Source organism: Ranitomeya variabilis, chromosome 1, assembly GCF_051348905.1.
Source record: "Ranitomeya variabilis isolate aRanVar5 chromosome 1, aRanVar5.hap1, whole genome shotgun sequence".
NCBI lineage: Eukaryota > Metazoa > Chordata > Amphibia > Anura > Dendrobatidae > Ranitomeya > Ranitomeya variabilis.
This window is the reverse complement of record NC_135232.1, coordinates 514,015,821-514,031,830: the sequence shown is the minus strand read 5'-3', so window position 1 is coordinate 514,031,830 and position 16,010 is coordinate 514,015,821. Positions and strand designations below refer to the sequence as shown.

The 16,010-nt window shown below is 47.6% G+C and overlaps 1 protein-coding gene across 1 annotated transcript in view; it reads left to right on the top strand.

Annotated features, from left to right (window-relative positions):
• Positions 1-16,010, top strand: part of LOC143766098 (cyclic AMP-responsive element-binding protein 3-like protein 3) — a 333,158-nt gene that overhangs the window by 290,978 nt on the left and 26,170 nt on the right. Inside the window, exon 9 of the mRNA XM_077253493.1 lies at positions 8,772-8,868. Coding sequence (XP_077109608.1) covers positions 8,772-8,868 — 97 coding nt within the window. The remainder of the gene's footprint in view (positions 1-8,771; positions 8,869-16,010) is intronic.

Genomic DNA, 16,010 nt, shown 5'->3' with positions numbered 1-16,010 from the left:
TACAGAATGGATTCCTGCAATCCTTGGAGTGGGCAGGACACGTCCTGCGCCACTCGCACGGTCTGTACCCGGCTCAACGACATTAATCCAATGGGCAGTGAGGGAAAGGTATCGCCCCTGTCCATGTTGACTGGTCCACGCATCGGTGGTGAGGTGGACCTTGCTACTGACGGCATTCAGTAGCGCGTGTTTTATGTGTCCCTCCACATGCTTGTGCAGGGCAGGGACGGCTTGCCTGCTGAAGTAAAAGCGGCTGGGCACATTGTACTGTGGGACTGCCAATGACATCAAGTCACGGAAACTGTCAGTCTCCACCAGCCTGAATGACAGCATTTCCAGTGACAGAAGTTTGGCAATGCCTGCAGTCAGAGCCTGTGCTCGTGGGTGGTTTGACGAGAAAGGCCGCCTTTTCTCCCATGCCTGTACTACCGATGGCTGTAGACTGGGCTGGGAGTGTGTGGATGACTGGGAAAGTGGTGCTGCGGGTGGAATTACAGCGGGTCTCTGGACAACAAGGCCAGAGGTTCTTCCACGGCGTTCCTGGGAGGAAGCCGAACCAGCTGCGTGTGAGCTGGAGGAAGAGGCAACATGAGCTGAAGAGGTGGTAGCTGCCGCTGTTGGTTGGCCTAGCTCTTCAGTGTGTTTTTCTAACTCCGCCGCGTGCCTGGTGCGCACATGTTTCCACATGTTGGAGGTATTGAGGTTGCTGACATTTCGACCTCTTTTGACTTTGTGATGACACACCTTGCATTTGACATAGCAAATGTATTCTGCAACTGTGTCAAAAAAGGACCAGGCACTGCAAGTCTTGGGAGCGCCCTTTTTGGCTTTTGGAAGAAACATGCTCCTAACGGGTGCCAAAGCGGAGGCTGCAGGATCCGCAGTCTTCCCCCTCCCTCTCCCTCTTTGGGCCGTACGGGGAATCTCTTCCTCAGAGCTGCTCCCACCACCTTCCTGTCCCTCACGCCAAGATGGGTCAAGGACCTCATCATCTACACTACCCTCTGCCCCCAACTGCTCCTCCTGGGTAGTCTCAGCAGCAGAGCACGCACCAGTAAGTGGCACCTGAGTGTCATCATCAGCTGATGCGGCCTGCGATGTGGTGACCGGAGCCACTGGCCCACCCGCCTCTTCAGACTCAGAGAGAAAAAGCTGTTGGGCATCACTGCACCCTGCCTCTTCTTCCATTTCTCCAATGCTGCTTGGCTGGCCCCCTGTTTCGAAGCCAAGAGATTCAGAGAACAGAAGTAGAGATGGCTCCTGTCCTGGGCTCTCTGTCTGCCTGGGCAATTTGGCAGGTGGTGAAGAGACAGATGGCTGCTCTCCAGTGCTCTGTGTCTGAGAGGATGTGGCACTAATTGAAGTTGATGCATTAGGTGCCATCCATCCGACAACGGCTTCAATTTGTTCTTCACGCAGCAGCGGTGTACGGCGCTCTGCGACAAAGCTGCACATGAATGACTGTTCCCTGGTGAAAGTGGGTGCTGATGAGTCACCAGTGCTCGCAGCAGGCACAGAATCCCCATGTCCCCTCCCTGCTCCGCGCCCACGCCCACATGCCTTACTCACTGCCTTCTTCATCTTGGTTGACTGATAAAGATAAGCAGAAAAGTACTAACGGCTTTGTGTGCTTATTCCTGAACAACTCCTAACAGGTATAAGAAACACTAATTTTCTAAAGTGTGGACTAGACTTTAATATGAGCTAATGTGGCCTACACAAATGTAAAGTGGTGTCACTGGTGTGTTTGGTGAACTTTATTATTTATTTATTTTTTGGGGGCTGAACTGACAACAGATAGAGCTGCAGTCACACGGAGACCGTGCAGACAGCCGTAAACGGCGCTGCAAGGCCCAAAAACCCTCCTCTACGTTATCCTATGTAGTGTTTTTCCACAAGTTAGCTGGAGATGGGTGGAAAGACACTAATAGGAATTTTTTGAAAAAATGTGCAGCAGCCTGCACTACTTAAAAGAAAAGGAAAATTGAAAATTGATTTTGCGGTATGACGCAGTGAAGAACCCTGAGCTGGAGACAACCAGGCTATGGCTGCTCACAGACTACAGGGCGAGCTGCAGTCACACGGAGACCGTGCAGACAGCCGTAAGCGGCGCTGCAAGGCCCAAAAACCCTCCTCTACGTTATCCTATGTAGTGTTTTTCCACAAATTAGCTGGAGACGGGTGGAAAGACACTAATAGGATTTTTTTGAAAAAATTAGCAGCAGACTACACTACTTGGAAAAAAAAAAAAAACAGTATGAGGCAATGAACCACCCTCCCTGAACTGAATACAACCAGCTATGGATGGCCTATGTGGCTGCACTCAGACTAGAGAGTGGGCTGCACTCACACACACACACACACAGACCTTGCAGATCGCTGTGAAAACAGCGCTACAAGGCAAAAGCAAGGTGATTAGTAGGTGAACACAGCGGTTGCTAAATTAGCCTTGGAAAAGCACAAAGAAGCAAATCGCTATCTCTAAACTGGCCCTCAGTCAGCAAACAGCGTCCTGTCACTAACTGAATTCACAGCAGAGTGAGCGCAAAATGGCGCCAGCGACTTTTAAACTGCATCATGACATCATGTCAGCAGCCAATCACAGCCTTGCCAGTAGTTTCAGGCCCTCCATGCTGAACAGGATGTGCCGACACTTGGAATCAGTCTCATTGGCTGATTTCGTACAAAGTTGTGCAGTTTGAATCCTGGGAACTTCCGATTCCGGTATCCGATACGCGGCAAGTATCGGATCTCGGTATCGGAATTCCGATACCGCTAAGTATCGGCCGATACCCGATACTTGCGGTATTGGAATGCTCAACACTACAGTTAACTGGTTCATGCAGATTTACATGAACACCCGAGCCTTACACTATGGCTGGTCCAAATAACTAAAGCAATTGTTACCATCCACCTCTCGTGTCTCCCCTTTTCCTCATAGGTTGTAAGCTTGCGAGCAGGGCCCTCATTCCTCCTGGTATCTGTTTTGAACTGTGATTTCTGTTATGCTGTAATGTCTATTGTCTGTACAAGTCCCCTCTATAATTTGTAAAGCGCTGCGGAATATGTTGGCGCTATATAAATAAAAATTATTATTATTATTATTATTAATGTAGCACAGTCAAAAGCATATGCTGCGGACATCATATCCGAAAATTACTCCCAATCATTAGTTGCATACGCCTTGAACATATAGAGAAATTATAGGTAATACATAATTAATAGTGAATTCCTCACCAACATCTCTATCTGTGCCAATGTATCAGATGTGCAAAGTTTTTTATAGCTTGTATAGTTTGGAGCGCCCCCACACCGCCGCAGGGCCGAGGGGTACCCGGAGCCGGGCCTCTGAGTCTCAGTTCTGGGGTTGTCACGGTGGCTAGACCCGGTCCGTGGCCCTGTCCGTCAGTGGGGGACGTCCGGTGCAATGAGTGGTGTTGTAACGGTGCAGTTGTGGGTGCAGGTCGCGGTAAATAACGAGGACACCAGGTTGCAGTCTCTTTACCTCTTTACTGGAGATCTCTGAGTCCTCAGTCCAGAACACGGTTCACCAGGCTGCGCAAGTCCGGCCGGTCCAATGGCACCTCCAGAGTACACTTCACAGGTGGAAATCGGTGCCTTCCTTCTTAGCGCTATGTGTTGTAGTCCTTCCCTGCTGTGCTTACGGAAAGTACCCCACAACTGTTGTGTCTGTTTCTTAAGTTCCCTCACAACTCGATTAAATGATGTTCTTCTAATCGTCCGTCCCTTCCTGATGTTACAGTTAGAATGGCACCCGTTTGTCGGGTAGGCCTGGAGTTCTTCCGGGACCCTAGAGACGCCCCTCTCCCGCAATTGCCTCCCAAGACTTCATAGGTGATATGTGTTAGACAGCCCGCCTTAAACTGACTGTCCTGCCGCTGTTTAGAGTATTGCTTGAAGCTGGATGTTATAATACTCCCTCGGCGTTCCGGCCACCGGTATTGCGCCTCAGTAGGATGTTGCTACGGTCTTACAGCACGACCCCTACTGGAATTCTCCTATCGCTTGATCTCGTTTCTCACTCAGCACAATCTATCTCGCTTCTAGTCCTTTCTTGGGCCCCGCCGCTTCCCGGAGCTGGCGCGGACCCGTTACGTTCTTTCCAATGCCAAGCCCCTGTCAGGATCCCACCCCTGACAGAGACCCTACTGTCTCTTCCTCCACAACACCCTCTGCCACAAGGTGTTGCTTCGTCCAATCCAGTCAGCTTTCTGATCTAACTTCCTGCCTGACCCCCAGTTTACCCACTATGGTGGGGAGTGGCCTAATGAATAGAACCCTTAGCTCCCCCCGGAGGCCCAGCTGTGAAATGTATTGGTGTCTGTGATACCTGATCAGATGAGCTCCTTCAGTGCCATCGAACGCACCATGGCTCCCCATAGTGGCGGAGCCACAGTACTGCAACGACCAGGACTCTGGGGCGCTGCACTCCCCCCTGGTTAAACACAGTACTCCGGGACTGGGAAGAAAACAACAATACAAGTTAGCAAAAAGACATACAATTTTTGTTGAGTGCAATAACAATAAGTATACCTGAACAGGCTTCCCTTTATGGGAGGTAAGGACACTTGAACGTTACAAACATGGCAAAAATATCATAGCAACATGCTATAATTAGCTTTTCTTACCCAACCGGGTATTCTACGAAGTGCAAACATTATTGACCAATAATTTAACTTTAAGGATATACACTCTTAATCCGCTAAAGACCTTCCTATAATCACATTATAAGGTATTTTAACTTTTTCATTCTCCTACTTTGGATCTGCAGGACCGCCTGTCCTATCGGCACCAGACCTACTGCCTCTCCTTTCTGTTACAGGACCGCCCCGTTCAGCCAGGGCCTACTGCCTTTTCAACTACTATACACAGTATAGAACATAACTTTTCTTTCAGTTTGAGAACACTGAGCCGGCTCTACTTGGTTCCTATAAGGACTCACCCACTAACCCTTACGGGCTCACTTTCTGTCCTTAGTAACACATTACTAACTTTCAATGGGGAACGCAGGGTTTACCTTCTATCCCCCCCTTTTCTTATCAACATTATCAATTATCTTCTTTTCCCAACATTAAACTTTCTCATTACTTCCTTTTACTTTTTCTTTCAGAGAACATTATCAGCATTCCTTTACAATTAACTAATGGCATACATATAACTTTCATATGTAAATATTATCATCATTTTCTTCCATCGCCATTATTGCTACCAGTCTTAAAGCAATATCACCATTTACACACAACAAATGAACATCCCCTTTAAGAGGGGACCAAGTCTTTCTGAGGTAGCGTATCTTCTCAAGCTACCAGTCCATACTCATCAAAGGTTCCAGTGCGGTATCTTCGCAAAGAGTCCCTCTTTAAGTAAAACCAGTAGGAAGCGCCTTTAATAAGGTGCAAACTATATACAAGAAAGTTCGGATCATGCACTGTTCATGATTTCACAGTTTTTAAAACTTGTGTAAAACTTTTGGGAAAAACAAACAAACCATAGGGATCCCGGGTCAACAAAGGGATCCATAAAAGGGGTTAACCCTGAACGGGTTGTAGCAGCAGGACAGGAGAGAAACAGTTAACTATTTACAGTTAAGAGAAACAGTAAAATCTTACTGTGGTGAAGCGGAAGGTGGTCTCCTATCCGGGCTCACCAGGCCAACGGGTCGCACTGGCGAGCCAGGACGAGGTTCCGGTCCCAGCAGCGACAGAATCCCTCGCCGGGAGGCCCTTCTCACTGGCAGACGCACACGTCCCTCCGGGGCACGGCGAGGCCGGGCTTCTCGTGGTTCCGCGGGGCCGGGCTCCGCTGCTTTTCCCACGGGGTCACCTTCTTCCGGTGTTCCGGCAGCAGCCTGGAAGGCAGTACACCGCTGCACGCCTCGCGCCATCCAGCCAGCTTCTCCCGTAGCCCTCCTCCATCGGGTGTACGTCACCGCATCACCTGGCTCCAGGTCGCGGGGGAATCTTCCGCTGCAGGGCTCCACTTCTTCCCATTCCACGTGGATTTGCAGCGGCTCCCCAATTTCCTGAATAACCCCGCGTCCGTATTGGGGGTTAAAAGAAATCACGACCCCCCAGTGGGATAAGGGAACCTCCGCGGTGGGGGTCAGGTCCACCTGCACGGCCGGCCGAGGTCGGGTTCGCCATGCAGTCATCAAGCGCCGCAGGTGTTCGGCCTCGGGCATAATCTTCAGGCATGACGTCTGCAGCGCACTTTCAGCCGCGGCCGGGTTGGGAGAAGCAGGGGACACTGGAGCCAAGCAGATCTCCGTGGGCCGGCCCAGCCTAGTGATCACGCGGGTGTCGGCCTCCAGGCGGGCGGCAATCTGCCGGCCCTCGGCCGCGGCCATGCTCTCTTCCGACGGCGGCCGAGGAGGTCGGCCCATCGTTGGCTCTGCCAGGGTCAGTCCCCGCAGCGACGGCGTACCCCGGGCTACATTGGGCTGTCCAACCTCTCTCCGCGCCCGATCCTTCTCATGCGGGGCTTCTGGCGTGGCCATCTTTGTCTCTCTTCCCGCGTCTTCTTCCCGCGGTCTCTTTCGTGGGCGGCCCCGTCCCCATGGTCTCCACCCTCCGACCAGGATCAGGAGGCGGACCTCGGCTGTTGACGGGCACGTCCTCAGGACACAGAAATATTTGGACTGGGCGGCCATTGTTGTTCGCGCTCTCCAGCTTGTCTACGCCCACTTCACGCCCCTCTTCTCTTCCTGCGCTCTCCTCAGCGCTGCAATGGCGGCGGATTTTGGCGGCAAAGGGCACAACACAGTCCTTGCAATAAAGTACAGTCCAAGCACCGTAAATCACAGTTCCAAGGCACACATGACCTGATTCTTCAGGCTTAAGTAGATCCTGTTCGTGACGCCAAGTTTGGAGCACCCCCACACCGCCGCAGGGCCGAGGGGTACCCGGAGCCGGGCCTCTGAGTCTCAGTTCTGGGGTTGTCACGGTGGCTAGTCCCGGTCCGTGGCCCTGTCCGTCAGTGGGGGACGTCCGGTGCAATGAGTGGTGTTGTAACGGTGCAGTTGTGGGTGCAGGTCGCGGTAAATAACGAGGACACCAGGTTGCAGTCTCTTTACCTCTTTACTGGAGATCTCTGAGTCCTCAGTCCAGAACACGGTTCACCAGGCTGCGCAAGTCCGGCCGGTCCAATGGCACCTCCAGAGTACACTTCACAGGTGGAAATCGGTGCCTTCCTTCTTAGCGCTATGTGTTGTAGTCCTTCCCTGCTGTGCTTACGGAAAGTACCCCACAACTGTTGTGTCTGTTTCTTAAGTTCCCTCACAACTCGATTAAATGATGTTCTTCTAATCGTCCGTCCCTTCCTGATGTTACAGTTAGAACGGCACCCGTTTGTCGGGTAGGCCTGGAGTTCTTCCGGGACCCTAGAGACGCCCCTCTCCCGCAATTGCCTCCCAAGACTTCATAGGTGATATGTGTTAGACAGCCCGCCTTAAACTGACTGTCCTGCCGCTGTTTAGAGTATTGCTTGAAGCTGGATGTTATAATACTCCCTCGGCGTTCCGACCACCGGTATTGCGCCTCAGTAGGATGTTGCTACGGTCTTACAGCACGACCCCTACTGGAATTCTCCTATCGCTTGATCTCGTTTCTCACTCAGCACAATCTATCTCGCTTCTAGTCCTTTCTTGGGCCCCGCCGCTTCCCGGAGCTGGCGCGGACCCGTTACATTCTTTCCAATGCCAAGCCCCTGTCAGGATCCCACCCCTGACAGAGACCCTACTGTCTCTTCCTCCACAACACCCTCTGCCACAAGGTGTTGCTTCGTCCAATCCAGTCAGCTTTCTGATCTAACTTCCTGCCTGACCCCCAGTTTACCCACTATGGTGGGGAGTGGCCTAATGAATAGAACCCTTAGCTCCCCCCGGAGGCCCAGCTGTGAAATGTATTGGTGTCTGTGATACCTGATCAGATGAGCTCCTTCAGTGCCATCGAACGCACCATGGCTCCCCATAGTGGCAGAGCCACAGTACTGCAACGACCAGGACTCTGGGGCGCTGCATAGTCATGCCCCCTGAGGAAGCGGTGATTATCTGACGCAAAACGCGCATTGGGGTAGGGTGACCAGGACCCTGACGGGACACTTGTACCTATATAAACTATATAAACTTTGCACATCTGATACATTGGCACAGATAGAGATGTTGGTGAGGAATTCACTATTAATTATGTATTACCTATAAAGTCTCTATATGTTCAAGGCGTATGCACCTAATGATTGGGAGTAATTTTCAGATATCCTTTTGACTGTGCTACATTGACATATGTTCTGTCTTGTTATCCCTGGGTCATTTGCTTGCACTTATGGATATAGTCACTATTAGAAATCCCTATATTACATTATTGTAAACATTGTCAATTCTTTTTTGTGTAACTTAGTGATTGATTTTTTCAATAAATATTGTTATTACTTCTTTGGCAAGAATGGGACTCATATTTTTCTCCTGAGGTTATGAAGTACAATATGTCACGAAAAAACAAAAAAACAATCTCAGAATCACTGGGATCCGTTGAAGCAATCCAGAGTTATTGCCTCATAAAGTGACAGTGGTCAGAATTGTAAAAATTGGCCTGGTCATTAACGTGCAAACCACCTTCGGGGCTAAAGGGGTTAAGTGTATCATTTTTATTTTTAAATTATATATGTTATTTTTATAATATATTTTTTATTTAGGGGTATAAGTTTTCTATTCAGGTTTTTGCCTCTAAGCTCTCTTATAATTTCTTTGTTTGCAGGTATTGCTACTCTCTTTTTCCCTTATCCTTTTCCCATCGTTGGGTCAATTTACAAAAAACAAAGCCCAAGAGGGGAGTGATTTCCAACCAGTCAGAGGTAAATTATTCAAATCCTTGATGTGCTTTCTTTCAATAATATCTATACTTAAAGATGACCTGTCACCAGATCAAAAGTGGCCAGTTTTTCACTAATTTTATTACCTTTTTTTAATTTGCCACACAGTTCCAGAGATATGTGTTATGTTACTTAGTGCTAATTTTTATGGTCTATAGTCAGATGCTTCCTGGTAAAAATATATAGAATTTACTAATACTTGTACTATCAAACAAAGATGCTCTGAGCTCCAGATATAGAATGGATAATACAAAGTATTCACCCCATGACTTTTAACCTACTTTGTTTGTTACATTATAACCTGTGTTTGAATATTTTTGTAATCAAATTTGTGTGTGATCCATCAGAACTTAATAGTTTAAGTTGGTGAAGTGAAGTGAAAAAATATAGACATAAATTAAATGTATGGGATCAAATAACTAAAAATTGGCATGTATTCACTAGTGATGAGCGAATACATTCGGCACTATTCGTTACTCGCACGGATAGTATTGTATTTGGGCTATTCATGACTTGGCGAGTAATTTGCTATTTGCCTCGGTATATTCGAGTGACCCGCCCAGCGTGTTTGGCACTTTATTTGCAGCCAACATGCTGGGCTTGCTTGCCGATCTGTCACACACAGTGTGGGAAGACTAAATGCAACACGAAGGGAAGGAAGCCCTGGATAGAGAGGGGGAGGGGATGAGCACTGGTCAGTCCTCAATGTAAACTAAAGACATAAAGGTAGATGGAAAAAGGGGAAAAAACTTGGCTTGAGCAGACTCAGAGAGGTAGCACCAAACGTCCTCAAACAACTTCAGAGAGGAAGTTAGCCGACTGCTATAGCTCCAAGTCATCACTGGGAGAAATGCGAATATCACCGGTGACTCAGCCAGATTGTCTGTTGCATCTGACGCACTCACGACAGTACTCCTCCTATTACGAGTTGCCCCTGGACACTCAGGACCTCAGGATAGGAGTGTTCAATGAATGAACAAGCATGGGGGCATTCACCTCTGATGCTGAAGCCTACATCCTTTCCTCTGGACCATAACCCTTCCAGTGCACCAAGTACTGTAGGGAACAATGCTGGAGATGAGAAAATACAAACCTCAAAATCTGAAAATCCAGATTACCATCAACCATTATTGGGGGCGACGGTAGGAGGGGTGAGGACTCAAGAGGTTCCACATATTTCTTGAGCAGAGACCTGTGAAAGATATTGTGGATCTTAAGGGCCTGAGGTTGATCAAGACAAAACACTTCTGGGTTAATGATGGTTGTTATTTTATAGGGACTAATAAATCTAGGTCCCAACTTCCAGGAAGGAACCTTCAACTTGATATTCCTGATAAACAACCACACAAAGTCATTCACATTCAGGTCCGGACCTGGCAAGCGCTTTCTCTCAGGCATTTGTTCAAGGCTGTCACCCATGATCTTTATATTACTCAGTATCCCCTGCCACACTGAGGAGAGTGACGAAGCAAAACATTCCTCTTCAGGAGCTCCCGAAGCCCTTCCCCCACTAAAAGTACCAAACTGTGGATGGTAACCGTATGCAACAAAAAATGGTGACCTGCCAGTAGATTCTTGACTATGATTATTTATAGCAAATTCTGCCAGCAGTAAGTAGGATGCCCAATCCTCCTGATTTTCGGAGACAAAACACTTGACACTTGACGTAAGTCTCCAAATTCTGATTAACGCACTCGGACTGTCCATTTGACTGTGGATGGAAGACAAAGGAAAATGATAGCTCTACCCCCAGTCAATTACTTGGAAACAAACTGGATCCCCTGATCTGACACCACATCAGAGGGAACCCCGTGAAGCTTCACAATCTCATTTATAAACACCTGAGTCTTGGCATTTGGCAGTGCCAGTAATGTGACGATGTGAACCATTTTACTGAACCTATCTACAACCACCAAAACCATAGACTTGCCTGCAGATACCAGTAGGTCAGTAATAAACTCCATGGACAAGTGTGTCCATGGCCTGCTAGGAATAGTTAGCGGAAGAAGACTACTAGATGAATGGGTATGCGATACTTTAGAACGTGCCTCCTACACCTCACCCTCCTGCTAAGAGTACAATGACTACCTCCTTTTTTAAAATCGGGGCAGGGTTCTCATGGTCACCACCCCCAGGCGAACTCCAGGACAAAGCATCATTCTTGACATTTTTGACCCCTAGACAGAAAGTGACCAGGAAATTGAACCTAGTAAAAAACAGGGACGATCTAGCTTGCCTAAGGTTGAGATGTTTATTCTTTAGTCAATTGAAGATATGACAAGTTCTTATGGTTAGTGATAACAGTAATAGGATGGATGGCCCCCTCCAACCAATGTCACCATTCTTCAAATGCCAATTTAGTCTCTCAGCTGAAACCAATTTTTTAGAAAAGAAAGCACATGGACGCCATTTACCAGGGGACGGACCCCGAGACAACACAGCCCCAAACCCCACCTCTGATACATCAACCTCCACAACAAAGGGTTGCGAAACATTGGGTTGACTGATTATAAGGGCCGTAGCAAAACAGCGCTTTAGGGAGGAAAAAGCCTGCAGGGCGGCATCTGACCATTTGGAAAAATCAGACCTCTTCCTTGTCATATTAATAAGGGATTTCATAATTATTGAATAATTTTGGATACATTTCCAGTAAAAATTAGTAAAGCCCAGAAAAATGCTGTAGAGCCCTCAGGTTCTCGGGACGGGCATATAGTTTGTTATCCCTTAACATTTGCAGCACCTGTTTAACATGCCCACGATGTGTCTCAAAATCAGGTGAGCAAACCAAAATAACATTCAGATAGACCACCACAAATCTGCCCACCAAATGATGGAAAATATAATTAATGAAATGTTGGAATACCACAGGTGCATTTGTCAGACTGAAAGGCATGACCAGACTCTCAAAAATGACCCTAAGGCCAGTCTCACACGTCCAGATAATTCCGGTACCGGAGAAAACGGTACCGGAGTTATCCCTGTCCGAGTGCTCACGTAGACTATCCGTGTGGGATCCGTGTGATGTCCGTGAGTATGTTTTTAAGGTCCGTGTGCTGTCTGTGTGCTGTACGTGTGCTGTATGTGTGTCTGTGTCCGTGTATTGCAACAATTTTTACAACTTTAACCCTATGACAGGAAAAATGCACACGGATGGCACACGGACAGCATCCGTGTGCGGTACGTGTTTACACGGACTCATTGACTTTAATGGGTCCGTGTGATCCACGAACACTGACATGTCTCCGTGTTTTGCAAACGGACACACGGTCCGCAAAAAATCACTGACATCTGCAGAGACACATTGATTTTAATGTGTCTACCTGTGTCAGTGTCTCCGGTACGTGAGAAAACTGTCACCACATGTACCGGAGCCACTGACGTGTGAAACAGGCCTAAGGGGTATTGAATGTCATTTTCCATTCATCCCCTTCATGGCCTGTCTCTCATGGCTGGAAAGATTATACAGTCCTGACTTTGGAAGCTTAGCTCCAGGGGTCAGGTTAATATGACAGTCATATGTACGGTGAGTAGGCAAATCCTCTTCTCAGAAAAAACGTCCTCAAAACCCGACAAAAATGCAGATAGAGAGACTGATGTAGAGACTGTAGAAAGAGAAATATTAAAACAATTCTCATGGCAGTAATCTTTTCACTCAATGTTCTCCCTGGCTTACCTGTCCACCAATGGATTATGATTCACCAACCAGGGAAGACCCAATACAATTGCGGTGGGAAGACTGTCCAGGACATAGCAAGGAATTATCTCACAATGAATCATCCCTACCCTCAGTCTTACATTATGAACAATCTGAGTCACAGCTTTCTGGGCAAGTGGCGCTGAATCAATGGCGAAGATGGGAATGGGTTTAACTAAAGTACAGCAAGCCAGCCCATGAGTTCTAGCAAACTCACCATCAATCATGCTGACTCCAGATCCACTGTCAACAAACACAGAAATCTCTTTGGTTTTGCTCTCTAGCACCATCTCTGCTGTCAGGACAAACTGGGAACTGCAGGTTGACGATAAATCCACCCCTTGTTTATTCAACTCCAGACTACCAAGGGTTAAACAAGTATCCTTTTGCTTAGTCATCATAGCACAAGCCCAATAAAAAAAAAATGTCACAAAAAACACACTCCCTTCTATTTGTAAATCTCTGTGGAAATGTATGATGCAGAGGCACCCCCTAACTGCATGGGTTCCTCCACCTTCCCCAGACCTGGTTCACCGCTAGACTGCTCCCCTGGCAAAGGGGCAATACCCCGAAAAAGAGACACCGTAGAAGGTGGTCTTATCCACCGATCTCGTAGGTGTCTATCAATGAGAATAGCCAACGACATAGCAGCCTCCAAGGACTGAGGGGTTTATACACTGCCAAAGCATCGTTCAACCTTTCAGTAAGGCCCTGAAGAAATTGGCTTCTGAGAACCAAGCCATTCCATTTAGTATCAGTTGCAGATCTGCGGAAGTCAGAGCTATACATCTACACTGACTGATTCCCTTGCTGAAGGCGACTCAACCTGGACTCAGCCATGGCAACTCGTTCAGGGTCATCATAGATAAGGGCTAGAGCCACCAAAACTTCCTCCATAGACTGGACGCAAACCGAATCCTGCGGCAATAGCAACTCGCTGCTCCTCATTTCCAGAGGAGTGAGGATGAAGTTTAAAAAACAGTTGGCAAGCTTCCTTGAAAACAAAAAACTTGTCTCTACCTCTGGAAACCCTGTCCAGGAGGGCAACCTTGGGTTCCAGTTGAACTGACCTACCTTCAGAGACCCCAACATTAGCAACCTGACTCCGCAGGTGTCATGGCAGAGGTCAGTCACCTCCAGAGACAGACAGCGAAGCTGCTCTGCCAGCCCTGCAACCGGATCCATGACCAAGGGAGAATAGAAAAAAAAACACACCCGGGGAAAAATAACATACACACAATAAAACCACTTCTCAATTTATTTTATTTTTTTGTAAATAAGCACAGCTGGTGATAATGTCCTGCACAGTGTGGGAAGACTAAGTGAAACATGAAGGAGAGAGGGGAAAGGAGCACAGACACTAGGGAAGGGGTGAGTGGAGACCCCTAGGAAGATCTAATAAATCCTTACCTGCCCTACTGTCCCTAAATTGGTTTCTCACCAATTGCTGAGCAGGAAACCTAACCCTTTTATCCCCTCATTCTTAGGAAGGAAGGCTGCCGGAAAGAAGCAGGGCGTGTCCGAGGGTGAGTATATTCCTATTAGGTATATACTCACCCTTGGACGCGCCCTGCTTCTTTCCGGCAACCTTCCTTCCTAAGAATGAGCGCGTGAAGCACCTTAGATGATGTCGCGGCTTGTGATTGGTCGCGACCGCCCATGTGACCGCTCACGCGACCAATCACAAGCCGCGACGTCACCGCAGGTCATTCACGCGCTCATTCTTAGGAAGGAAGGCTGCCAGTTAGTACCAGGGCGCGTCCGAGGGTGAGTATATCAATATTTTTTATTTTGATTCTTTATTTTACACTTAAATATGGATTCCGATACCGATTCCCGATATCGCAAACATATTGGAACTCGGTATCGGAATTCCGATACCAGATTCAGAAGATCGCCGACCTCATGGCCGACCCCACACAGGGGTCGGGTCGGGTTTCATGAAACCCGACTTTGCCAAAAGTCGGCGACTTCTGAAAATGGCCGACCCGTTTCGCTCAACCCTAATAGTGAGCACTTTAAACCCTCAGGTGCTTCACAAATTGATCCGTAAAAATGAAAAAGTACTTTTTTTTCACACAAAATTTCTTTTAGCCTCAATTTTTTCATTTTCACATGGGCAACAGGATAAAATGGATCCAGAAATTTGTTGGGCAATTTCTCCTGAGTATGCCGATACCTCATATGTGGGGGTAAACCACTGTTTGGGTGCACGGCAAGGCTCGGAAGGGAAGGAGCGCCATTTGACTTTTTGAATGGAAAATTAGCTCCAATCCTTAGCAGACACCATGTCGCGTTTGGAGAGCCCCTGTGTTCCTAAACATTGGAGCTCCCCCACAAGTGACCCCATTTTGGAAACTAGACCTCCCAAGGAACTAATTAGATGTGTGGTGAGCACTTTGAACCCCCAAGTGCTTCACAGAAGTTTATAACGCAGAGCCATGAAAATAAAAAATAATTTTTCTTTTCTCAAAAATGATTTTTTAGCCCACAATTTTTTATTTTCCCAAGGATAACAGGAGAAATTGGACCCCAAAAGTTGTTGTCCAGTTTCTCCTGAGTACGCTGATACCCCATATGTGGGGGTAAACCACTGTTTTGGCACACGTCGGGGTTCGGAAGGGAAGTAGTGATGTTTTGAAATGCAAACTTTGATGGAATGCTCTGCGGGCGTCACGTTGCGTTTGCAGAGCCCCTGATGTGCCTAAACAGTAGGAACTCCCCACAAGTGACCCCATTTTGGAAACTAGACCCCCAAGGGAACTTATCTAGATGTGTGGTGAGCACTTTAAACCCCCAAGTGCTTCACAGAAGTTTATAACGCAGAGCCGTGAAAATAATAAATGTGTTTTCTTTCCTCAAAAATATTTTTTTAGCCCAGAATTATTTAATTTTCCCAACGGTAACAGGAGAAATTTGACCCCAAAAGTTGTTGTCCAGTTTCTCCTGAGTACGATGATACCCCAGATGTGGGTGTAAACCACTGTTTGGGCACATTCCGGGGCTCGGAAGGGAAGTAGTGACGTTTTGGAATGCAGACTTTGATGGAATGGTCTGCGGGCATCATGTTACGTTTGCAGAGCCCCTGATGTGCCTAAACAGTAGAAACCCCTGACAAGTGACCCCATTTTGGAAACTAGACCCCCAAGGAACTTATCTAGATGTGTGGTGAGCACGTTCAACCCCCAAGTGCTTCACAGAAGTTTACAACGCAGAGCCGTGAAAATAAAAAATAATTGTTCTTTCCTCAAAAATTATGTTTTAGCAAGTAATTTTTTATTTTTGCAAGGGTAACAGGAGAAATTGGACCCCAATAGTTGTTGCCCAGTTTGTCCTGAGTACGCTGGTACCCCATATGTTGGGGTAAACCACTGTTTGTGCACACGTCGGGGCTTGGAAGGGAGGGAGCACCATTTGACTTTTCAACGCA